Source organism: Triturus cristatus, chromosome 1_2, assembly GCF_964204655.1.
Source record: "Triturus cristatus chromosome 1_2, aTriCri1.1, whole genome shotgun sequence".
NCBI classification, from domain to species: domain Eukaryota; kingdom Metazoa; phylum Chordata; class Amphibia; order Caudata; family Salamandridae; genus Triturus; species Triturus cristatus.
The window spans coordinates 552,852,716-552,880,008 of NC_140580.1; the positions used below are offsets into that span (position 1 = coordinate 552,852,716).

At 45.9% G+C, this 27,293-nt stretch overlaps 1 protein-coding gene across 2 annotated transcripts in view; it reads left to right on the forward strand.

Moving 5' to 3' along the window:
- Window positions 1-27,293, forward strand: part of LOC146867615 (prominin-1-A-like) — a 496,515-nt gene that overhangs the window by 403,276 nt on the left and 65,946 nt on the right. For both annotated transcript variants that reach the window (XM_085606443.1, XM_085606442.1), the window contains exon 15: window positions 17,997-18,081. In XM_085606443.1, the coding sequence (XP_085462569.1) occupies window positions 17,997-18,081 (85 nt within the window). The remainder of the gene's footprint in view (window positions 1-17,996; window positions 18,082-27,293) is intronic.

Consider the following 27,293-nt stretch of genomic DNA (forward strand, 5'->3'; position numbering starts at 1 on the left):
GTTTGGGACTCTCGGCCTCGGCCTGGGACCTAGTCCTCTTGCCATTTGTACTCCATCCTTAACGGTGACCAGGCCTGGATCATGGACAGCTTTAAAAAAAAAAAAAGCTAAAATGAGGGGAGACGCGCATAGGCTAGTCTGCCTGGGACTTAAATCTCTAGTCTATTTAGGATTGCCGTCTCCTTGTCTGAACACAATCTATCGAAAGCTAAGGACAGTGCATTTGTAACAGAGTTTTATATGTCATGATGACGCTGACTTTTAATTGTATGCAAAGTTTTAATCATATTACCTATTTTATATACAGTAAGGATTCTCTACATTGTAGATCGTTGCAAGGGTTTTTACAAATCACGCAATAAAGTTTATATATATATATATATATATATATGTATATGTATATATATATATATATATATATATATATATATATATATATGTAAAGTTATACATATATAAAATTAGTCACAGCTTGTTAGTAAAAACAAGTTTACCTACCACCCACCATGGATTTAGAACTAGGATTAGCAAACGGAGTGCGAGAGGCATTGCAATATAGTGATAAATGTTTCGAAGTAAAGTGGAGTGCATGCAGTGCTCAGTAGTCAGTCTGTACATCACCAGTTAATGGCAGTATCCATGAAAAAGCATGGGGTAGGAGGACCAGAGGATTGTCAAGGGTAGAAGGGAAGGGTATGCACAGGGGCAGAGTAGAACTTGAGTCGTTTTTATTTCATCAACATTTGAAGGCGAGAACCTGACCTCAAGTTCTATTTGGGTCTGCAATGCATCAATATCCAGCACCTTAAATACTTATACATCTTGAGTGTGCAAATGTAAAGGGAGAGATGGTGTAGATTCGGTCATTCCAAAGAAAATCATTGTTTTATGCACCATCTTTGTGGTGGCAGTGCATGCATCATACGCTTCTAGCTAGTGTAGTGACATTTTGTTAATAAGAAGTTCTTGCTGCTGACCCTCATTGGGCCTTTTCTCTGTTGTCAAGGAAACAAGCACATGGACATCCCTTGAATAGTAAATTAGCCTAGTCCTTAAATATGTGGGAATGGCTGGATTTAGGAATTAAATACAGGCCAAGGTTTACTTAGGGATACATTGATGTAATGTTCTAATTTTGGCAGGAAACGCTTTGTTTTGGCAGCACATTGTTTTACAGTGTTTTCACATTCATCTTTTCTGTTGCTGATTTGATAACCTTTGTGCCCTTGGACAGAACTGGCAGTGCCCGGCGTATGAAAGGGCAGCATATCAGGCTAGCCTTAACGGACGTCCGTGCTCCCTCAGGTGTTGTTTAAGAAGTACAACGTGGAATTTAATGAATCTCCAGTGCCAAAGGCAAAGATATTGCTCACTCGCTTAAAGTTAGAATCCAATATCTCTGCACAAGGTGATGTTCTACTTCCCTGTGATGAGAGGAGTCCCCCGAATTTCCTCCTAGCCTGCAGCATGCAAGATCAAGGAGGAATCCCTGTAGAACGGGAGAAGGAAATAACCAGCTCAGCCCAGAACTGGTGGGCTCAACCAATTTATTCTGACCATCAATCTGCCAGTTTTGAAATAAGTGAAAACATCCCCTCCCTAATCCAATATGGTGTATGTTTGGCAGGGAAATAAACCATTCAAATTGTGCAATCCCCTCCTCCTCCCAGCCTGTGGGCAGGTGGTATGGTTTTGGCAGAGTTGTTCTGCCACTATCCTCCACCAACGCGCCAAACAATTGTCAAGATGTCAAGAAGACCATTTAGGAGTATTTAGCCCTGTTGGCCGACTCTATGAAAATGAGGAGTAAAGATTGGTTTGATTAGATCTGAGGAGGGTAGAATGATATTGTCTGATGTGTAAAACACCTGGACACTAGACCTGAGAGAAACCCACATAAACAAGAAAACTAGTAAAAACAATTAAGGTGACATGGAGGAAGGCATGACTTAGAGGCTGTCTCCTGTAACATACCTCAGTGTGTAAGGACCACATGATGCATTACTATGTTTATGTTTATGAGATTTATAGAGCGCTCAAATACCCATGGGTGTCTCGGCGCTGAGGACAGCAGCATGAAACCCATACCAAAGACCTATTGTGCGAATAGCTATGTTTTGGTCATTCTTCTAAACGAGAGTAATGACTGAGAGGTTCTGATATGAACTAGGTCCACTACAAAGCTTAGTTACAAGCCCTGGTTTAAATTATGGGTCTGTGCCACAGGTGATTGTGACTAATAAGAGAAAGGAACAATGGATGGCGTGATTGACTGGATTGAGGTTAATTCATCAAAAATGAGGTAGGAAGTAGCTCCAACTGTTGTTAAGGCCTCCCTCATCCCTATCTGTTCTCAGGGCCTACTCTGCTCTTTGCTAGTGTTTTCAGTTAGTTGTGTTTTGTGAAATTCTAAGTCCGCCTGGTATGACTGTGTTAGACCTGTCAGCCCTTTGGGTGGTCCCTCCTCATCATTATTTATTTTGTCCCACTTTTGCCTCAAACCCTGTTTGAATTTTTCCTTTTTGGGAACCACCAGACTTTTTAGTGTTGCTGCAGATTCAGGGAGCCATTTTAGCTACCCCTGAAACTTCTGTCTGAGGGCCTGGAGCACAAAATGGTGGCCACCTGTGACATCACCAGCATCCACTGGAACCTACTAGCACATTCCAGAACCCTGTGACAGTTGGAGGCGGTTTAGAATGTTGGGAAGCTAAGACAGAGAGTTGGCGGTTGGAGCTGGCAGTTGGCACCTGACCGGTGAAGAGAGAGCAGCAGAAACCAGAAGGAGGAAGGAGTGAGGCAGCAGGGGTGGAAACTTGTGCCTGGAGTGGGGTCCATAAACCCACCCTTGATACTAGTCCCTACTGACCGAGCCCAGCCTGGAGCCCTGTGTGGGAAGAAGCAAGAAAAACCATCTTAAGGACCTGGACAGCAGGAACAGGCCTTAGAAGTCAAGAAAGCAAGTACCTGACCTGTTTATTGGTTTCCCTGGAGTCCAACGTCGAGAAGCCTAGAGACCTGGGGCCGGAGGTGAAGAAGCGGCGCTGACTGGAAAGCAGACGTCGTACCCGGAGCCACCAGAGGTTGAGTGAGGGCGCCGACGGAGGTCGTGGGAAGTACCAGAGGTCGAGGAAGAAGACACCTGAGGTCAAGTGAGCAGCGTCGACGGGGGAGTGAAGTCCGCCCTCCGGAGACGCCGGAGACCGAGGTGAAGTGTGCCGGAGGTCGGGAGTGGAGATCGCACTCCGGAGTCGCCGGAACCTGAAGAGAATCGTGCCGGAGGTCGGGAGTGGAGGTCGCACTCCGGAGTCGCCGGAACCTGAAGAGAATCGTGCCGGAGGTCGGGAGTGGAGGTCGCACTCCGGAGTCGCCGGAAACCTGAGGAGCACCGGAGGTCGGGAGTGGAGATCGCACTCCGGAGCCGCCGGAAGTCGACATCGAGCCAAGGCCGGCCGACGTCATCGAAACAGAGGTCGCCATCGGACCGGAGCCGCCCGAAGTCGACATCGAGTCAAGACTGCCCGACGCCATCGAATCGGAGGTCGAGATCGAGCCGAGGCCGCCGACATCGATCCGGAACCGCCTGCCGGCGTCGTCAAGAACTGACATTGTGCCGAGGCCGCCGACATCGAACCGGAACCGCCGCACGGCGTCGACACGACTCCAGCGGCGTCGGAGCATCAGAAAAAGGGCAGTAAGTGGAATAGAGGGCGCCAAAGGCCCTGTGGAATCCTAAGAGACTACTCTAGGGGTTAGAGAGGTGCTGGAACCAGCTGGACTGTGCCAGGGGTGAGCTGAGACTAATTTAGAGGGGTTGTGTAGAGTGAGAGAGCCAGGTCTCTGGTATTCCCCCCTTGATCTACCTCAGTTTAGGCCTCAGCCTTGTCCAAGCCAGGGAGTAGACACCCTCAAGCCTTCCACATCCCCACAAGCTGTGCCTGGGCCAAATTAGCCCATAGTAATCTCAAATGTGATCTGATTCTATGAGTGTCACTGTCAGCTTTTAATTATTTATTGGGGGCACTGTATTTATTGTATTTAACCTATCTATTGCTTCACTGTATTTATTGGTCCACAGTATTTATTGATGCACAATATTTATTGGTTTACAGTATTTATTGCCTCAGAATATTTAATTGTCTCTATGTATTGCACTTGTATTTATACCTTCCTTATTTATGATCACCCCTATTTATTGAATCATTAAGCCAGTATTTATTTGACCTGCACTATTTAGAAAGCTTGTATATTGTGATTGTGTTATTATTTATCTAATCAGCAACTAAGAGAAAAAGAAGATAAAGAAAGATATTTTCATAATTTTTACGGTGTAGAGTCGTTTTTGGAACGGATGCACGCATGGTTATTGTATGGGTATGTCGTATGCTTAGCACGGTGCCTGATTCCTGACCACTCGAGCCAAGCTACCACTGTATGTCCTGGAAGTACCCCGTTACCACCAACCCTTTCCGGTGTGGGAGTGGGGTATTTCCAACAGACTGCATTCTGGGAAATTAGTTGCGTGCCCCGCTCCCAAAATTTCAATGCATGTGCTCATATTGCATTCATAACTCACTCAAGAGAGAAGGACTAAAGTTTAGAAAGTAAAGCCAAAGTAGGGAGGAGGGGGCAAAATATTTCATTGTAATACCCACCACCAAGGGGTAGAAAATTAGACACAAGAGGCAAAAGGAGAAAGAAAAAGAAAGTTCTTTTCTTAATACTGCCCTCACACTTTGCAGTGTCATGCTTCATCATAGGGCCGCATCAGACGTCCAGGTGCAGACCAACACACTGGACGGAGCGCGTTTTTTTAAATATGAAGAGTCGTGAGGGAAGTAGACAAACAAAAGAAACGAAAAATAAAGGAAAGAGTCTTCCCTCAAGAAGGGACCAACAAGTGCAGATAGGTATAGTTAAAACTACCTAAGGGGATCACCACAAAATACCTTTATTCCTGTGTCCCCCTGGCAGGATTAAAATATAGAAAGAGGAATTTTCAGGGGAGGTAAAAGTTCCTATATCCCTACTGCAGAAACCAACATGTTCCAGCCAATATTACATTCCCATCCGGGTCACAATGGCATTCGTCAGGGTATTGATCCCTTGTTTTTTCTGGTCTTCACCCCTACTAAGGTGTTTTTACCTCAATTGTAGTGTGGATAATCTCCAATTACTCACTCTCCAATAATTGCAGAGAGGAATCATTTTTCTGTAAAAGAAACCAAAGACCGTGATTCAAATACCACCAAAACCATCTTAGTTCTCCTCCTAATACACCATTAATTTGACCTCTATGTCACCACAAAAGATTCTTATGCAGTGTCTTAATTATTCAATCGTATGTTTAGTAAAAGTGAAGATCAAATGAACACCACAAGGTGCACCATCACACACACACACACACATAGGTGGGGATAAAAATAAGGACCCTCTCACAGCCCCTACGGTATTATTCCAATAGTCCATGTGATCTAGATAAAATTCAAGCTCCAACAACAGTATTTCAGTGTCCATAACGTGATCCTATGGTCTCATAATGTCATCATATCACTTACAAGAGTTCACAAGTTCTTCTCTGAACCCGGGACCTCTGTGGGAACGTGATCTTGTAGTCAAACTCTGTGTAAAAGAAAATCTAAACTGTATTTTACCTTACATAGAAAAATTGTTTTAGATTACCCACATAATTCAATGGATATTTCTGAAACAAATGTTCCACCCCTTAAGAAGCGACTGTGTCAGGTATGTGCAACCAACAGCCAAAGGCCTTCATCAGCTGTGCTCTATCTGAAACAGATAGAGGATACCGTGAACGAGCAAGATAGTGTGAGCCGTGGATGGCGGCAGATCTATGATCTCACGTCATGAGTCACACAGGTTATACAGTGCCCCATCATCAACAGTCTGTCCCCGTGATAGTCACAAGGTATTAGCCCCCACTGAGCCCCACTTACTACTTCAAAGAGCCACCAGTGTCTGTTTCCGCACATCAGTCCACTGCCGATAGTGGGTTGCAGCCAAGTCCGTGTTTAAATGCAGCTCTCAATGAATGATGTTACACACACGCCCCACGTTTGTCTCGTGTACGTAATTGCGTCAGGGGCTGTGGACCCGGAAGTGGCTGACTGGAAAGCTAGATTCCTTCTCAGTACAGGGATTTTTTAGCGGCCATGTTTGAATTCCGGTCACTGTTTTATATTACTCAAAGGCTACTTGATCTATTCTAAGACCCCAGGAACTAAAAAGAGGGGAAGAGAGAGAACTCATCCGTGATATCAAGTCAGATTGGATTTATAACCCCAAATACTCGAGTATGATAGGCACACGCCATTACCGTCCGGGGGGATTTCAGAAATTACAAGAGATCAATCGTATTTTCTCGGGTGTCCCTATACCCTAAATAGGGACCCATTGAATCATCAACCAGGTAGGAAGCTTATCACTGTTTCTACATTTATTTATAACACCGAATTAAATCATCAACCAGGTGGGAGGCTTATCACTGTCCATTTATTTATAACCCTGAATAATTGGAACTAGGGGATGTAGTCATTCAGGCCCCTTGTACTGCTCTTCAACCTATCCACCCAGCGTTGTTCCCTCAATAATTATGAAATTAGGGACATCCGTGATATTTGGTGGAATCTACGGTTTATCTAATACTGTCCACCTCAATTCTTGTTCCGCGTGTCTCATTTCTTTAAAGTGACCCGTCAATCTCGTATTGGTTTACCTCAGCTTATAGTTCTCATATGTTCTAGAATGCGGGTTTTCACCTTGCGCGTTGTTATTCCCACATATTGCATATTGCACGGGCATTTAGTTACACAGGAGATTAGTGGTATGGGACATAGGGAGGGCGCTGCTAGAAATATTCACTCGAGTTATTTAAAATTCTACCAATTAGTACGGTGCTAAAAGGAGGAGAGAACCACCCACCTCTCCTAATCAGTAGCCTAGACTGCAACAAATACCCTGATGTGTTCCCCCATTCTCCCTCTTAGGGGGCATATTGTACTGCCCACATATTTTATTTCCTTAGCACACGTGACTTCTCAATGTTGATTAACAAAGTAAAATCGTAAACGAACAGTTGTAACATGAAAGTAAATCAACAGCACAAAGCAAGTATCTTGGAAGCTTCGGTCTTTAATTCTTTTGTTGATTCCTTAGTTATTCAATCTTGTGACTGTTTGTGAACCCAAAGCCAATACGTGTTTCGTCGCTTCTCGTTCTATTGACCTGCGACTTTCTCAAGGCTAAGTGAGAAATAGACCACAGTCACTATTTGAGTAACGGTTAAGTAATATGTTGACAGCTCTACGACATTCTACCCATTATCCTCCACCGTGACTTAGTGCACATCAGAAAATACGGTGATAATTCCATTAGAAAGCATTAAATGCCAAAACCAAACTAATCTACACTGTTATCCCTCCACCGTGACTAGTTAAGCACCAATGGAATAAGTGCCAACTTGAGATACAATTTTTTTTTCACAAGAGTTATTCAGCTTACTACATATTTGTCTTACGTTCAAGGCATCCTAGTATTGGTGACACAAATACCCGTGACCCGACCTCATTCATTATTATGGTGTATTATGTGTCTGATTATATCTAATATGTATCTATTAACCCGTATGGACGCTAACCATAATAATGACACCCTAGAAGCAACAACTAGATTGACCAAATAAGTGCACTGTCGCACACACATATGTAGATAGATAGTATAGCACTGCACAGACCTTAATCTTTTCTTTGCAAACCGCTAGGTGTAACCACAAGGGAGGAGAGAGAATAGCAATTAATACTTGCCCAATTAAAGTAAGGTGCATTGATTCAGTTAAATCAGATACTCTGGGAAATTGCCATGGTACCTACTTTAAGTGTGGTGTTAATTCCGACCCACACAGACCTGGGTATATGCTGGCGAACGAGCTGGTAATTATTCTGTGCGCTGGATGCAGTATCTTGTATCTATACTGAAATAAATATATGAGCAGTCGCTAGTTTTCATCCCACAAACAAGAACAGGCAGTCTATGGCTATGATCTCAACTATAAGTGCTATCTTAGTCTCTCTAGTATCAAAATAATTTCTTATCGGACCATATTCGCATAATCTAGATAAGTAGCGCGTTGCCATAGTATCTAAATAATTACTTATCAATCCAGTGTTATATAAAGTGGTGGAAAAAATAACTCGGCCCATCTGTTATGCAATAACCGAAAGTTGGATAAGCCAGTTAGTAATATTATTGCCACCTAACTAGAATTCTATTGCAGTTCGGGCTAAATATCCCTTCGTAAACATGGTTCAGATAAGGAGACTAAAATATCTCACATTAAAGCGTACGTCCGAAATATAAGATGTGGAATAATAAGCAGAATCCACTTATGAGAGTACATAAGCCTCCTAAGGTGAAAGGGTATGTGCGTTTTAATCTTAATAGCGCATCAGAAACTTACCACAATATATCCGAAGAGCCTCATTCTAACCGTCCCCTCACGCCGTCTTCCTCGAGTACGAGGTTGATCGGACGCCATTTCCGTATTTTTAAAACTCCCCCCCCTAACACGTGACCGCAAGTCTATCATGCGTCCCTTCTAAATGGTGGATAGTGGGTACCATCTTGTATTTAATTGGCAAATAAAATATATATCGTCTAAGTCTGCCGAAAAATGTATCTAAGAGGACGTATGCTTACAGAACTCAACCCAGTGAAATAATAAACAAATATCACATAACTTACTTTCAAAATTAATAATTATTGAAATGTAGAATAATATCTATATGTAGCCAACTACTTTGTGTATTTCAACTGTAAATAAATGAAAAACCGTTGGTGATTGTATATCATTAAAAACGCTAGATCTATCCTCCCTTCATTCATTTAGGTCATCCAATACAACAGCTCCTGCAAATCCTACAAAACCAATCTCCATACTGTGATGGTAAAATACCAATGTGGAGCAATAGAGGCATTATCGATACATGTGAATCTTGCCCTACCTACCATTAACATTATTAAGATTTCCCATAAGAGTACTTTGAATGATTGAAGTGAAGGTAAATTCCTCTTATTATATTCCGTCCAGCAAGAAGAGTATTATCAACCAAAAATTCTACTGATCGCTTTCCGTCTTAGCATATGGTGAAATTTACATTATGTGTAAGTGCTCCACCTCCTAATTTTTACCCATTAATTAATCAGTCTAGTGTCCCCACTCATATTACATCCGAATTACATTGCATCATTTGGTTTAACATTAGAAGTACATACATTGCCGTTTTCAGTTAAATTAATTACAGACCCCCAATTCTCAATATATTTTAGGTGCTTGAAAAGTACATATAACATATCGGCTGAGAATAGTAATATTGTTGTTTCTATATCATGACATTGTTATGCAGACAATCAATATATTAAACAGTATACAGTGGGAATTTGTTCTGGCAACCCCGGATAATCATGTATATTGGTAAAGTTATTATCTAGACCATGGGTACTCACAAACTTTCTCTCAGGGGCCAAATTTACAGTGTGGTTTGTGGCCGAGGAATGCACCGGTGGGGGCGGGGTCAGTGGGGGAGGGGCCTGGACTAGAGCAAAAAAAAACTGTGTCCATGAGGTTGAACACAGGCCCCTGCAGTGGACGCCTTCGTCCACTGAGCCACCAGACCCCGCATACACACATCTCTCTCTCTCTCTCTGTCTGTCTGTCTCTCCCTCTCCCTGCATGTCTCCCTCTCTCCCTCCCTCTCACTCTCTCCCTCCCTCTTCCTCCCTCTCCCTCCCTCTCCCTCCCTCTGTTTCCGTCTCCCTCCCTCTGTCTCCCTCCCTCTGTCTCCATCCCTCTGTCTCCCTCCCTCCCTCTGTCTCCCTCTTCCTCCGTCTCCCTCTCTCCATTCTTCCCTCCCTCCCTCCCTCTCTCCCTCCCTCTCTCCCTCCCTCTCCCTCCCTCCGTTTCCCTCCCTCCGGCTCCCTCTCCCTCTCTCCCTCCCTCTTCCTCCCTCCCTCTCCCTCCGTCTCCCTCTCCCTCTCTCCCTCCCTCTTCCTCCCTCTCCCTCCCTCCGTTTCCATCTCCTTCCCTCTGTCTCCCTCCCTCTGTCTCCCTCCCTCCGTCTCCCTTCGTCTCCCTCCCTCCCTCTCCCTCTGTCTCCCTCTGTCTCTCGCTCCCTCCGTCTCCCTCCCTCTGTCCCCCTCTCTCCCTCTCCCTCCCTCTCCCTCCCTCCGTCTCCCTCTCCCTCCCTCTCCCTCCCTCTCCCTCCCTCCCTCCCTCCGTCTCCCCGCCTCCCTCTCCCTCCCTCTGTCTCCCTCTCCCTTCCTCCGTCTCCCTCCCTCTGTCCCCCTCTGTCTCCCTCTCCCTCCCTCCGTCTCCCTCCCCCTCCCTCCGTCTACCTCCCGACGTCTCCCTCCCTCCCGACGTCTCCCTCTCTCCCTCCCTCCCTCTCCGTCTCTCTCTCTCTCTCTCCCTCTACATCTCTCTCCCTCCCTTTCCGTCTCCCTCCCTTTCCGTCTCCCTCCCTCCCTCCCTCTCTCTCCCTCTCTCCCTCTCTCTATCTGCCTCTCTCCGTGCCTGTCTCTGCCTCTGCCTGCCTCCTGCCTCTGCCTTTATCTGTCAGTCTGTCCCTGTCTATCTCTGTCTCTGTCTATCTCAATCTCTCTCTGTGCCTCGGGAAGTGCACACTACTGTGTCTACACATCCTCGACACCAGCCCATAAACAGCCCCCCCCACTCCCCCCTCTCCCTGTGTAATGTAAATGCCAGCTCTCAGTCCCTGCTGCCCTCTGTCACCTCACCCGGCTCTCAGTCCCTGCTGCCCTCTGTCACCACACCTGGCTCTCACTCCCTGCTGCCCCTTGTCACCCTCTGCCATTTCACCCTGCTCTCACTCCCTGCTGGCTCTCACTCCCTGCTGCCCTCCGTCATCTCACCGGGCTCCCACACACTGCCGTCCTCTGTCACCTCACCCCGCATGCGTGGTAGCCTGGGCTGAGACAGCTACCCGGGCTGAGACACAGCCTCACCGGAGTACTTCACAGGTCTTTAAAAGACCATTTACTTGCTAATGAGGCTTTGTTGTATTTCACTTCTTCTTAGCGCCCCTGCATCTCCACTCTATCCTGGAATCTCCTGACTCCCATAGAGAAGTCTCTCTCGGAGTCCGGCGGTGATTGCTGACACACTTTAAAAAAAAAAACCCAGGTACGATGTCTGCATGGTCCGCGGTCCGCCAAGGAAGGCTGATATAATCGTTAAGAGATGTGTCATCCTTCAGTATGTGCCAGTGTCTGTTTAGGCTTTTCACTAATACTTTGGATTAAGTATTGTGGTTGGTAACTATTCTTATTGTGTCATTCTTGTTTTTTTTACGTTGTTCAGAACGTTCAGCTAGTGTGTCGCATCTTTTGATTTTACTAATACGTGCTCTAGCGAGTCAAGAACTCGACTGTCGTATCCTCTCCTTCTGAATCGTTTCACCATATTCTCTACACATTCTTCTAATTCAGAATCATGGCTGCAATTACGCCTCGCTTGAATAAGCTCTCCATATGGGATTGCTTTAATTTTATTTGAGGGGTGTGCACTCGAAGCATGTAATATAGAATAGCATGCAGTGGCCTTTCTGTAAAGCCAACTTTGTAGCTTGCCTTCATGGTAACAGAGGGGCTAGCTGGTCAACAAATTCAACTAATTTTACCAAAGCTACATCCCTATAGGTTTCCACTGAAATGAATTGGTTCCTAAGATGGGACGCTCATTTTCATTTGCTGCTAAAGTTACCTGCCATCGCTAATTTCGTCTTCTGGACGCTCGGAGGGGTCGCAGCTCTGCTGCAGTGTGTAGTGGATTGCCCTTTGGTGATTTTGGTGCCGTGGGAGGGAGGCACTACATTTCCCGGTTGCCTTAGCGGCACGCATGCCGCAAATGTCATCAAGAGCACCGGGAGATGCACAAAAGGAGGCCAGGGCTACCGCAGCGCGGGACGCTCATTTTCATTCGCTGCTAAAGTTACCTGCCATCGCTGATTTTGTCTTCTGGACGCTCGGAGGGGACGCAGCTCTGCCGCAGTGTGTCGTTGATTTCCCTTTGGTGATTTTGGTGCCGCGGGAGGTAGGCACTACATTTCCCGGTTGCCTTAGCAGCGCGCACGTCGCAAATATCATCAAGAGCGCTGGGAGGTGCACTAAAGAAGTCCAGGGCTACCGCAGCGCGAGACGCTCATTTTCATTTGCTGCTAAAGTTACGTGCCATCGCTGATTTCGTCTTCTGGACGCTCGGAGGGGACGCAGCACTGCTGCATTGTGTTGTGGATTGCCCTTTGGCGATTTTGGGCCGCAGGAGGGAGGCACTACATTGCCCGGTTGCCTTAGAGGCGTGCCCGCCGCAAACGTCATCAAGAGCGCCGAGAGGTGCACAAAAGGAGGCCACGGCTACCGCAGCGCGGGACGTGCGCGGGTGTGCCCGGGCCATGCCCGGGTGAGCCCGAAGGAGACTGGGCTGGGACTGGGCTGGGCCCACCCTCTAACAACAGGCCCCTTGTCACCATCTCTCGATTCACATAAACCCAGGTACAGCAGTGTTTTTCTTTCTGCTTGTGTGATTCGAGATTTGTAATTAATCTTCTGGCGTAGGCGCATCATCCTATCTTAAACATGAGTAATTCAGCAATGAGTAAATCTAAGGGAGTTAAGGGAACATTGGTTGCATTTATTACGAGGGCGGAGACATTACTTTGCCACGAGATTGAACTAACGGAGAGGGGCTTTCTCTAGATCCCTCCTCCCTGCAGAGGCGCTCCTCACTGGGTATGCAGATCTCGGGCTGTATCCCTCAACAGCAGACCTGTTCACCTTCCACCACTCAAGGGATGGCTCCGGTTACTCCGGTCCCGGGACACGAAGAATTAATAGTACCTCCCACAGATACTCCCAGTGGGTTTAGTATAGCATCTAGGACTCGGACTTCCAAACTCCCTTCAGTGGGCACGAAGGCAAAGGCATCTGTTAATGGTAAGAAGAACGTGGGTCCACAGAAATTAAAACAAAAAAAGGTGCATCGGGATGATCGTGCGGTGGCAACCTGCTCCATTGGCACACAGACTATGGATGTCTCCCCTTTAATGTTGCATACTATTCAGGAGGGTAAAACTGTTATGATTGCTGCTGGTGTGATTTCCCTGGACACTGCTCCTGAACGGATCAATGAATCGATAGACAAAAACGTTGCCCTCTTGCATGGACGTCTAGAACATTTGGACAGTGCAGTGACCTATCTGTCTGGATACATAGAGCCCCCTACTACTTCTGTGAATCTCATGACCTCGAGGGAGAGCCCGGGTTCTGATAATCCCCTCATTCACCATAAGTCAGCCCTGGTTCCCTTAGAGAAATTTCTGGCTATGACATCTGCTATTGAGGATTTATTGAGTAAAGTGCAGGATGCAGGCCTTAATGATACCTTACTAAACCGCCCAAGCTGTGTATTGATTGACAACAAGGCAGTTCAGCCCTCTCTGGCTGATAATTTACAACGAGCTTCCGGGGTACTTGCCGGTTGCAAGTGTATTCCTAATTTAAACCATAATAAAGTCCCAGCCCAAGCAAGGCCTAGAAGTTTTCCACCGTCGCCTAATCCCCGGGTAATTTCAAGGGAGAGCGAAATTGGGGAAAAGGTGCTTTTAAACTTGCCGCCTGAGGTCACTCCCTACACAATAATATTAACGAATGTCCCGCAACTTACCCCAAAGTCAATCAAATCTTGGGAGTCCCTAAGAAATAAGGCCCTTTGTTGGCTTGGGTCTAAAACCGGCCTAACAGATGCCTTATTTAGGGAGTTTAAAATGGTAAGAAGAGTGGGATGGGTGGGAAAAAGAGAAAAAAACGCTTTCTGGAGATTGGATTGTCCTCACATTCAGAATGCCAAGTTTAACACAAGAGATTTTGGATAGACAAGGCTCTAATCACGTGACCAACTATGGAATTAATGTATTGCCTTTGGGCTTTTTTTACCCTCCAATAAACTACACTACCTATGTAACACAGCAGAGCTTTTCGCACCCTTCGAACCATTCCCAATTCAGTTTACCTTTGTGTAATAGATTTGATATGCCTTCTTCTCTGAAGGATATTGATTGACTTGTAAGTGGAAGTAGCCATGTGGCCCAAACACAGATTCCCAGAATTAGTTTACCTGGTCAAATGTTACAAATTACAGCGCCCCTGGTTGATGTTCAACAAGTTGATGCCGAGGCAGGAGATACTCATGCAGATCTTAACACTGAGAATGGGGAATCCCAACAAATTCTAAACACCTCTTACGTATGGTCACCTAATAGTCATGCTCATCATTTTAATGTTTCCATTGTTGACTCTCCTCACAATTATTCTGTATCTCAGTGTGTGCCTAGGACCAATCAAATGGAAATTCTCTTTTGGAATGTGGCGGGCCTTAAGACTAAATTGACCAACCCTGCCTGGCTTGAGTTTATTCACAAATGTGATATTATTTGTATTCAAGAAACCTGGGTAGATCAAACACAACATATTAATGGGTATAAAACTTTTTTTACCCCGGTGGTCCCATCTAGCCAGGGGAGGAAAAAGGGTGGTTTATGTACATATATCTCCTATAGGTTGCATGCATGTAAGATAGATTTTGTGGAGTCCAAAAGTTATTACCAGGTGCTTAAAATGTGCATAGATAATTCTCATTGTACAGTATTACTAAATTTTTATAATAATGTACCTGTTCTGGACATCGAACAAATTCTGAAGTATTTACAGAAAGATCTGGACAATATCCAAAAGATCTGTAATAAAGATCTTTGTATAATTTGGGGAGGGGATTTTAATACTGGACCTTGTCTATACGATGCAGGAGATATCTGTGGTATAGCACTAGATGATGATAATGATTTGTCCCATTTCCTGCATTCTGCTCTTGGCGACTACCTAAATCTGCTTAAATATACTTTGGATTTGGGTTTTGTAAATGATCTTTGTCTGCCACCAATCCCGTTCAGCAGTACTTTTAATGGCCGTGGTCTGTCTTCAGTTATAGATCACATATTAGTATCAAATAGATATGCAAACAGAATACATAATTTTTTCATTTTAAAATACATCCTGTTGCTTTTAGTGACCATTATCCAATTAGTGTCTTCATAGATCTTCCTGCTAAGGTATTAACCAGTAAAAGTCTGGCTATTCAACCTGCAGAAGATATCGTTATCAACAGACTGAAGGGTTATACAGTTGAGTGGGTGGGCGTTGACTTGTTACAATTATGTAAGTCACTTTTAAGTAGTTGTAAAGATGACTTCTTGGTTTGTCTCAATGAAACTGCCAGCAAGTCTGATGTTCTTAGTTCTTTTAGAAATATATCCGAGTCCATACAAAAGAAATTACTATCAAAAGGCAAAGACCGGGCAGACAGTAAGAAAGGTCGGTTTGACTCCAAATGCTCAAAAGCACATGCAGCCTTGCTAACCGTCTTGCATAAGCCCATGAGAGACCCAGGAGCAATAAAAAGGGCTAGAGTAGCATATAAGCTATCCCTTAAAGAACGTAAAAAACGAAAGGCTTTTGGAAGGCGGTGAATGCACCATTTCTTGCCTCTAAGAAATTCCCTAGTATTGAAATCACACTGGGGGAGGATCAATGGGTGACTCATTTCTCTAGTCTCTATTGTAATCTGGTAGATCCCCAAAATGAAGAGGTCTTGAAAATAAACCCCCAAGCTATCTTCCAAATGATATTGACTTCAATGTTAATGAGGTGATTTTAGCTATAAATGCGAGTAAGGGAGGCAAAGCCCCGGGCCCGGATAGTATACCCGTGGACCTATTTATACCTTGCCCTGCACTTTAGGGCCCACTGTTAACTTTGGTCCTGAGGGCTTGCTGTACCCAGGGATTTACAGCAACTTGGACGGAGTCCATACTTGTCCCCATTTATAAGAAAGGCAACCGTAATGACCCGGCCTGTTACAGACCCATATCACTCTTGGATTCTCTTGCAAAGGTGGCCAGGCATGTTATCTAAAATGGACTGCGGCTTTGGGTGGAGGAAAACGATATAATTTCAGAATTACAGTGTGGATTTTGTCAAGGTCTGGGTACTGTCAAACAGAGCCTGAACTTGAATCTCCTGATGGGAAAATATAGACAGGTCAAAAGGGGGAGTTTATATTTGTGTTTTGTCGATTTGAGCTCAGCTTTTCATTGCATCAATCACCCGAAGCTATGGAGTATATTAGAGACCATAGGGGTGGATTTGCCAATTCTAAATTTTTAAAGCAGTCTTACTTAGATGCTAGGGCCCGGGTTCGATACGGGAGAAGTGGTGAACTCAGCCAGAGTTTCCCTGTCAAGAAGGGGGTGCCGCAGGGGTGTGTACTAGCCCCCCTTCTGTTTATACTCTATATTAACAGCTTAGGAGCAACTCTGAGAAGTGAATCCCAGGACCTACCAGGTATTGGTAATCGGCCAATTGGAACATTGCTGTATGCGGACGATGCTGTCCTCTTGGCCCGTACCCCCTTTGGCCTAGAGAAAATTGTCTCTAGCTTTTCTGCCTATATGTTAGATCTTGACCTTAAAGTAAACATTAATAAAACATTTACAATGAAATGTTGTAAGCCCAATGTTAAGTGCTGTGATTTTTATATTAATAACAGGAAACTCGACTACACTAATCACTTTTCTTATTTGGGCATTGTATTTGAAAGGAGGGGTCTATGGGCAAAAGCTATTGACTCCAGAAAATTTTTATTTTGCAAAGCCATAGGTGCATTGATAAATTCTATAAAGCCAAATGCATTCTTATTGCTATGTATGGAGCTGGCATTTGGGGCTATGCCAACGTTACGTCTTTACAATTGATAGAAAATAGATTCCTAAGATACCTTTTTAGCGGTACTGAGTAGCACTGCTATTTGTATTTGTCATGCTGAGATGGGGCTCCCATACTTGTCCGACTTGATTAAAATGCAGCCTATCCTACTGTGGCATAAGGTTTGGACAGGCATTTCAACTACTTTAAACCGGGACGTGATTAACGACTGTCTGTCTCTTCATGGGGTAGACCGAATTTCCTTGATCACATATGTTAAGAAATTCGTAAATGATCTAGGACACCCGGAGTATTTTGTTAATCCTGACACCAGGAATGAATTAAAGTTTTTATGCATTGATCATTTGGAGAATACTTGATTGTCCACAAATATAATGAAGCCTTCAGTTAGAGCAAATCAATTGCTTCTGACCCAATCAGGAATGCAGCCCTATATGATAAACACCTTAGGAATTTATGATAGGTTGCTATTGACCCGTTTACGCCTAGGAAATTTTCACATTAGGGTCACTTTTCCAAATATAAATGACTGGTCTCGTTCCTAATGCTTATGCCCCTGTGATAATACGTCTGTACAGTCCAAAATTCATGTTATGTTTTCTTGTAAGTTTTATACTCTGCTTAGGAAAAGACGGATTATACCTATTTTAAAAGTGTATGGCTTGAGACAATGCTGACCTGCTTTTTTAAAGTTGCAACTTTTAAATGATGGAACTGTGACTGATCACATAGCTAAATATTTGAAAGGGGTGGTTAGACATAGGAAGTCAATGGATGGCCCCTATTTCCTCTAAATCACTTGTGATTCTTTATTATTTTATTTAAATTGTTATGATGTAATTTATGTTTTAAATTCATTGTGCTTTTATGGTTAAATATGTCTTAAATCGAATAAAGTGTATTCTGTCTGTCTGGCTGTTACATTATGTAACTAGAACCAGACATATCAGATTCCAATGACTTCACGTGTGTAGTTCATCCCTATATCAGCAGACTTATTGTTGTGCTTTACTACATTATAGACCGAAAAATGAACCTCTCGGGTATTCTATATGTGAGACTAAATGACAAATTATCGAAATTCAAATTGCCCAATTTGTGCATGCCGTTCTCTTTTTTCCTTTCAGTGAATGCCAGAAGAACCAACCTTTGTGGGGTGTTCTGCAGCTGGATCAAACAGTGCCACTGGAGCAGTATCTGAACATTAGCAAGGTGAGAGCTATCATAGATGTCTTCTGCCTCTTCAGTGAATGCCTCATTCCTCTGAACAGTTTACCAGTCCCACATTTAGTAGCAACAGGAATAACAATGATGTATTTATTTTATCTATTTGTGGAGCTTGTAAATCCGGGACCATAAGGACACTGAATAGAAACACCACTTAGGCGATAACCATAGGCTGAGTTAACAGCTTGTATCGTCTGAGGAGCAATAAACAATTCAAGGGGAGACAAGGGAAGAGGACATGAATATTTACTCTTACATAGAGTCTGAAAAATAGGTTTTTGATCCCTTCAGTACGTTGGAATGTCTGGGTTCAGCCTATGTTCTGTTGTCAGCTTCTACCCTTTGGGGGCCAAACATGAGCAGGTGTCATTCATGTTTTTGACTTCTTGGCTGAGGTTATTTCGAGTATAAAGCAGGTATTACTGCTCATTGACCTTATGCCTACAGTGATGTGTGGTTTCTCTTTATGGGTAAGAAGGAAGCCCGAAGGGCATTGTGGGTAATGCTAGCTATTTTACCTTTAATTCTGCCATTCAGACGGTGCCAACATAAGTCTCAAGATGGGGTCATGTGGCCTGCTTCTGTGCCTCTGGCGACTTAATACGCTACAGCATGAAGGATAGCCCTGAGGGGAGACTTGGAGACTAAGAGGACCCAAACGTTCTACAACTCTTCTATCCATTATGAACAGTTCTAGAGCTAGAAATGCTGATGATAGTAATAACAATGACTAACGCAAATACCAATAAAAAATAATCATAATAATAATGATGGCAAAACCACAATAGATCGGTTATGTCATAGGTTATGTTTTACACATGTTTTGCTGGATGTATGCATTATTCTGGTCCACTGGTGGAATTTCTGCTTTCTTTACATAAAGTTGTCTACTAGGCCTGGGCAATGTGCATGCTTGTTTCATATTATATTGGCATATCTTCTGACTGTTTCCCCCACTTCATCGCCCCCTGCCACAAGAACTCCCACCCCAACCCTTCCTCTTCATATTAATAATTTGTATTGGAATTGTGTTTCTAAGATTATTTTTTGTACCATTATCATTGGAAGATTCTATATTAAACCAGTCCCTTAGCACTTCCATGTCATTGTTTTGAATCCCTAATTCTTTCCTCTTATACATAGGTCAGAAAATATTTTGACCTAACTACAGAGGTTAGGTGCCATACATATATTTAGAACACTCAAAAAATAAACCTGGAGGAAATATTCACGAACGTAACAAATCCCAAACATCACTGCAGTGGTGTATTTTCTATCATCACTTTCGAGCTAGCCCCGCTGCCTACTTTGCATATTTCCTGACAGAATAGCATACTCCTTTTGTGTCAATCCAGTTTAAGATGCTGCTAGTTACAAAATCTAAAATTCCATCCTACCTTCTTGGGGAGCACTGCACGGGTCTCAGAATGATGTAAAAGTAGTTATGGGTAGAAATAGTTGCAAATTCTCATGACCCGGACAGTAAGTGGAATTCAATTAATACCGACATACATAGTTCTATATTATCTGTTTTATATAGTGATGTAAAGTTGTGCAGTAGGTAAAAGATCCATACTCTAACGCACAAATTAAAGGCCACATCTAATCAGATCAATATTTGTAAAGAGCCAAATGCTGCATGCTGTTTTTAAGGTTTTGGAGCCCAGAGCACCCCTTTGCAACATGAAGTCTTCTCTAAACAGAATGATAACAGTATCTTAACAGCTAACATGATAGCAGTGTGCATTGGCCTAGGAGGCCCATCTTCCATGGCGTGGTGGTCAGTCACCCCTGCCAGCCTGGAGGCCTGGCTCATGTTTCCAGTCCAGAAGATTAAGAATGTCTGAGGAGGATGCGACCTCACTAGGATAGCAGTGTGATGTCCGCTGCTGCACCTCATTCAACAGTCTCCCTGTCTAATATGTGCTGCAGTGTATGCACCCTGCAACCTAGCTTGCATCCGGTGAAGATCCTCAAAGATGGTGAGAAGTATCCAGCTTCCGTCTGCTTGCCAGAGAGAGACCACAGGGATTCACAAGCCCGCCTCCCTCCCGAGGCAAAATTCAATCCTCCCAGGAAGGGATGCACAGACCCCAGAGGCAGCTGAAGTGCTGCTTTCAATTAAAACATTATACTGATGGTCGCTATATCACCAGACTGGGGTGCTTCGTTTCCTTCTCCCAAGCTAAGTCACTTGTGGCTTAAATCCTGCCTGCAGCCTCTCCTCGTTCACAACTGGTTGCCAGTTTGTCCTCCTCATAGTCCACGGGCTACCACCTGTCACCGAGCAAGGGTCCAGGCTGCCTCCCAATCACCAGCAACCTCTGAGTGGAATCCCTCTCTGACATTTTGTTGCAGAGGCCTCTCACCCTACACTGCTCAGGTCTCAGAATGCTATCTCAGTCACAAATAGTCCCAAGTGTGTGCCAACAGGTAGAATCTACCTGCGTACATGTGTACCCCAAGTATACATTGGTCCCCACAGTGAATATGTTCCTAGTTGTTCTTTACTAGTATGGACACACACTTGTTCGTTCATTAGGATGGGGTGGTGGTGAATAAAGAAATTGCTTGTTCATAGTACACAGTTTGTTGTTTCAACATTTTACATCATGTTTCCAAAATTGCATCCAGATAACCTTGTTTGAAGTGCCCTAGCAGGTCCAAAGACCACCTTATTGCCCACATGGAAGATCTGAGCCTCGAGGTGAGGCGCACACACCCCAAACCCATGTAGGGTTGCGATCTCTGCTAAAACTCCCCATCGACACTTCTTGTCACCCCTCTTCTCATCGCATTACGTAGCCTCTTTTGCGTCATTACCCAAAACCGTGCTACCAGTACAATACTACTGCTGATGATCTCATTGTTATTAATGTCATCATAATTATCTTCCTTAGGCTTTCTACCACTGCCCAAATCTCTATTCATCTACAGCATTTATTCCATCGTAGGTCCTTAACTTTCTAAACTGATCTGTTTGTATAGCTTCTTTCCAGTCTCTTTGATCAGCCACAGGAATGATGCTGATTAATCGTTACATCCTCACCCTGTCTCCCAGGCCACTTCCTCATCTAATTCCTGAGGTTCAGCCCTAATCTTGGCCAGTCTTTGTTCTGCTCAAGGTCCATATTCTTCCCATTGCTCTCTCCACCTCTTTTTGTCTATGTTCAATGGTTCATAAGGTAACTTTGCTGTGTGATACTTGTACCCTACTGGTATTCTCATGGGGGAGACATTGACTGACCTGTGAGCGCGAGCTCTGTCCTGCGAGGTCCTTCCTGTTGGGCTGTTTGTTCCGCTGCTGCACCTCGCGGAACCCGCTCCGCGGGTCCCGCTTCGCCCGTGTGCCTGGGCGCATCGTTGCTGATTCCTGACAGGGGAGCTGCCTGAATCTCGGGGAGCAGGGCTGCGAGCGCCAGGTGAGGATCAGGGACTCCATTGCCCAGGAGTCCCTGTGCTGCCATCATTTCCTGCACCTGGACGCTCTCCCTGCTGGCCACGCCCCCTAAGCACAGCTGAAAAGAGCCTGCTTGTCCCTAGCTCTTTGGGAGACATTGACTGACCTGTGAGCGCGAGCTCTGTCCTGCGAGGTCCTTCCTGTTGGGCTGTTTGTTCCGCTGCTGCACCTCGCGGAACCCGCTCCGCGGGTCCCGCTTCGCCCGTGTGCCTGGGCGCATCGTTGCTGATTCCTGACAGGGGAGCTGCCTGAATCTCGGGGAGCAGGGCTGCGAGCGCCAGGTGAGGATCAGGGACTCCATTGCCCAGGAGTCCCTGTGCTGCCATCATTTCCTGCACCTGGACGCTCTCCCTGCTGGCCACGCCCCCTAAGCACAGCTGAAAAGAGCCTGCTTGTCCCTAGCTCTTTGGGAGACATTGACTGACCTGTGAGCGCGAGCTCTGTCCTGCTTGGTCCTTCCTGTTGGGCTGTTTGTTCCGCTGCTGCACCTCGCGGAACCCGCTCCGCGGGTCCCGCTTCGCCCGTGTGCCTGGGCGCATCGTTGCTGATTCCTGACAGGGGAGCTGCCTGAATCTCGGGGAGCAGGGCTGCGAGCGCCAGGTGAGGATCAGGGACTCCATTGCCCAGGAGTCCCTGTGCTGCCATCATTTCCTGCACCTGGACGCTCTCCCTGCTGGCCACGCCCCCTAAGCACAGCTGAAAAGAGCCTGCTTGTCCCTAGCTCTTTGGGAGACATTGACTGACCTGTGAGCGCGAGCTCTGTCCTGCGAGGTCCTTCCTGTTGGGCTGTTTGTTCCGCTGCTGCACCTCGCGGAACCCGCTCCGTGGGTCCCGCTTCGCCCGTGTGCCTGGGCGCATCGTTGCTGATTCCTGACAGGGGAGCTGCCTGAATCTCGGGGAGCAGGGCTGCGAGCGCCAGGTGAGGATCAGGGACTCCATTGCCCAGGAGTCCCTGTGCTGCCATCATTTCCTGCACCTGGACGCTCTCCCTGCTGGCCACGCCCCCTAAGCACCCTCCCCCTATATCAGGTGCAGCTTCTTCCGCGGCGCGGGAGCGCGCGGGAGGGCGCCGGGAGAAGCCCGGGACAAGGGCGGGACCGTCTGTGGCCGTCCGGGGCCGAAGGTGGCCGGGCTGGGCCTACCCTCTTGGATTGTGCTTCCGACCCCTGGTCTCTTACACTCGGTGGAGCCGCCCGCCGAGTTTAATTTATTGTGAACATTATGCCGTCCCCTGCAAGGGAGAGCACCCCACTAAAACCGGGTGGAGCAAAGAATAGGACTCTAGAGAATTATTTCTCCCGGGTAGTGGGGGAGGGGGACAAAGAGTGTAATCTGTCCAGGTTAAGTGCAGAACGGAGACGCTCAATAGATAATATGAAAAACACGCCCCTCGGGGACCAACTTATTTTACCAAGGGAGGAGTTGTCCCGAATTGATGATGTCCCACTATTGCTGAGGGATTGCACTAACATGTCACCAGTTGAAGCCTTGAGTATAGCCCCAGAAATTAGTTCTAGCCCCCCAAGGGTGACCACTGATTTAGTGTCCCAACCCCCTCCGGCCCCTCCAGCCTCGAAGATTAGGAAAACTAAATCTAAGCCAACTAACACACAAGTAGCCTTTGGACCTCCTCCAAATAAACGCAGGAGGAAATCGAGGGGAGTTCAAGGAAAGAGCAAACCCAAGGTTCCACACTCGGATTTTGGGAAGTTTTTAAAAACCCCCACATTAGTAGAGAAACCATTGGTCGATTTACACCCTAAACCCATTGCTCATGAGGATCCAGCTCCTACTATGATAAAAGACACAGGAGTTGGTATTGCTAATATTCCCTTGTCTGTTGTCCCGCTGGGAAACCTAGAATTTTTGCTAAGGTCCCTGTTATTACCGATCAGCGAGAGTATTAAAAAGATTGAGATCAGACTAACCATTTTAGAGGCCACATTGGGCAGTCTGAAAACTCCAGCTGGCAGACAGGGAAGGCAATCAGAGTCCACTCCCTCCACTGTAGCCCCTAAGCAGTCGGCAAATAGTGTCGCCAATCCAGTCCCTCCACTAGCTGTGAATGTGGCACCCTCGCAACAACCCACAAGGCCAAAGCCTGCAACAGCTAAGCCCCCTAACACCAATATGCCCAACCCTCCTTTAGGATCTGTACCCCCGGCACAGCCGGTAGACAAGAGCACCCCGACCCCTTTAATGAAGCTCACCCTGAGACCACGCAGACCCAATTTACCTCCAGAGACCAATGCTTTTACTGTCGTTATGGCAGGTGTCCTCCCACTTGAGGAAGGTGAAACGGAGGACTTTTGTGCCCTAAAAAGTAGGGTAATCAAGTGGTTAAACATAAATAGACCCCTCCCGACACATTTTAATAACGAAATTATAATGGTAAGAAGGGTACCATGGGTGGGAAGAACACAAAAATCCATTAAAGGGGACTGCATACTGGTGAGTTTTAGGGACACAGGAACGGTGTCCCATATATGTCAAGGGAAAAACAGATCTAGGGAATCCACCATCCAAACCCTCCATGTGTCGTTCTTTTTTCCCATCATCCCAGTCCTATCTCAGCAACCCCAAACTCATGACAACTGGGAGAGGGTTGGCAGGAGGGGGAGTAACCAGGCCTTTAACCCTAGGCCGTTTTCTGGCCGACCTGAACAACCCTTTTTTTCCTATAACCGGTTCCATTGCCTAAATGGCCTTGAAGGGGTCGATTGACAGACAGACAATGCCCCCCAGGGTTGTATAGAAATTGGAGGTACGGTAGAAAGACTGGAGGAGCAAAGATCCAAGGCTCAGCAAATCCTGGTGGTTGGTGAGGGGGAACCAATCTACGTTGTGCCAAAGGAAATAGTTGTAGACAAGACAGGAGGGGGACATGGGCAGGGAATGCAAAGATCAATGTGGGAAAGAAGACCAAGGGCCCAGGGGGGTGCTGAATGGAGTGGAGAGGGTGTGAGACTTATTTCATGGAATATAGCGGGTATAGCGGGCAAATTCAACAATAAGGAATGGGTGGACTTCATTAGAACATTTCACATTATATGTGTACAGGAGACATGGGCTGTGGAGAATAACTACCATCTGCAGGGGTACAAGTGTTTTTTTGTTCCCGCCCGAAAATCTAGCTCAGGGAGAGCAATGGGCGGTTTGTCCATCTATGTAGATTTAGACCTGCCAGGCACCTGGTCCTTTCCAGACTGGTTCTCATATGGGATACAGGCGGTTCGGTTCCAGGGAAAGGGGTTACGTTTCTCTGTTTTTAACATATATAGCACCGAGTTAGAAAATAGCCACACCCCGGTATTAACTGAACTCGATCAAAGGTTAGGAAAAGAAATCATATCCCAGAATAAGGGACCGTCTGGTGGACTGCTTGTGGTGGGGGATTTTAATTGTCACCTTTGTCCGGCACTGGTCAAAAAGAACACAGATTGGGCGCAATGCCCAATTGAGAAGGGACCGCATTTTTCTCACTCGCCTACTGGGTCGGCTCTTAGGTTGCTTCGGCTTAAGTACGACCTAGAGCACACCATTAATATGGTAGACCCACAGTCGGATGGTACACTCCCACCAACTTTTAAGGGCAGGGGCTGCTCGTCTATTATAGATTATATTCTGGTCTCGAGATCCCTGGTTAATAAAGTAGTCAGTGTAGGGATAGACTGGAACACTTTCAGCGACCATAACCCGCTTGTTTTAATGCTCGCATATAGGGCGGGTATTGGCTCCAATGCCCATCGTTCAATCGTGGAGAGGGTCACCGATCAAGGCAGGAGACTGAAATGGTCCAAAATAGATGGGGCAAAGTTCTATAAAAACCTGAGCGATAAGGGTCTGCTGGCCATAAATGAATGTTTGGATCTGGAAGTCCAGGGACCAAGGTTATTAGAAGCATTTAACCACATTGCCAACCTGATAGACGGATTACTAAGGTCCAGTGCGCCCACGCGTAATCTGGTCAATCCCCGGTGGTTTGATAAAGATTGTTCCAAGGCACTGAGGGAACTGAAATGCTCCCTTAAGTCAAAACCACGAGATCCACAAGTAATCAGGGCATGCAGAGAAAAATATAAAAAAGAGACCAAAAGGAGGAAACTCACCCTGCAGGCAGAAGCTTGGGCAGATCTGAGAGAGGCAGGGGAAAGAAGGGACCTAGCGGGGTTCTGGAGAATCATCAATAAACCGACCTTTCAAGAAAATGATTCTCCGGAGATAGGGGCTAACATCCTCCCGGAGCAGTGGGTCACACACTTTAGGAGCCTGTATAACCATGAATCGGGTCCCCACGTAGAGTCATCAGTAACCCCAAGTCAGGCTCCTCCGGTAGTATTTACCCTTAAGGAGATCACGGCAGGGATGGAGAGTCTAACTAAGAATAAAGCCCCGGGCCCAGATGGAATTCCCCCTGACCTTTTTCTTAGTAATATAGATCTTTGGGCCCCACTGATGACCAGGGTCCTAAACACTGCTATCACCTGCGGTCTCCCTCCATCATGGTCTAAAGCGATCATTGTGCCAATCTTTAAAAAGGGCAACAAGGACGACCCCAAGTGTTATCGGCCTATTTCCCTGATTGACGTCTCGGCTAAACTTCTGGGAAGGGCACTCCTGAACAGATTGTCCGAGTGGACCGAAGAGAACAACATCTTCTCGGACACTCAATATGGGTTCAGGTCAGGGAGGTCCACCAGCGACCAATGCCTGAACCTATATATGCTGACTGCCAAATATACTCTGGCCAGTAAGGAACCCATTTATATGGGATTCATGGACCTGGCAGCAGCATTCGATCACGTCAACAGAGGGAAGTTGTGGGACATGATGGCAGGGATGGGGATCGAGAGCGGCCTAATTACCATACTAAGAGAGCTGCATAGCGACACCACGGCTAGAGTTAGATTTAACAGGGAGGGAGGTTTGACGGACTCCTTTCCATGCAAAAGTGGAGTCAGACAAGGTTGTATTCTTGCCCCTTTTTTGTTCTCCCTTTACATTAATAATTTGGAACAGTTTCTTTTGGGCTTAAAGGCAGATTCCCCAAGGGTTGGGACGCGGCAAATCCCTGTCCTGCTTTACGCAGACGACGCGGTCTTGCTGGCGCGTACACCACGAAGCCTACAGATTCTGATAGATGGGTTCGTCAAGTTTATGAGCGATCTGGACTTATCTGTCAACCTAAGCAAATCTTACGTGCTCCTGGCAGGCAAAAAACCTTCCTCAAAATTTTCTTACACAATAGGCTCCCATTGTTTAGAGGAGGTTAAAACGTTCTCCTATCTCGGAGTAACCTTTGATGGTGCTCTTCAATTTAACTCCTTGGTGGAAGAGCGCTGTAACAAAATGATTGCCTCTAACGGGGCAATAGCCGGATATGGCAGGAGGTTGGGCAGATGGAGTCCGGAACAGGTGATGAACCTGTACGGCTCCATAACATGCGCTAAAGTAAGCTATGGGGCAGAAGTTTGGGGCTTCGTGAATACCTCTAGAATTGACCAGGAAGAGAACAAACATCTGAAATCTATCCTGAGGGTACCACCCAGCACTGCTGGACTCATAGCTCACAGGGAGCTAGGGAGGCCATATCTGGTCGATTTGTTAAAACTTAGGCCAATTGTGGCGTGGCTAAAAATCTGGGTAAATCCAGACGCGCATCTAAGTAGAAAAATCTTACTGGACTGCCTAGGTAGGACCCACTGCATGCGCATCCCATGGCTCAAATATGTGAGAA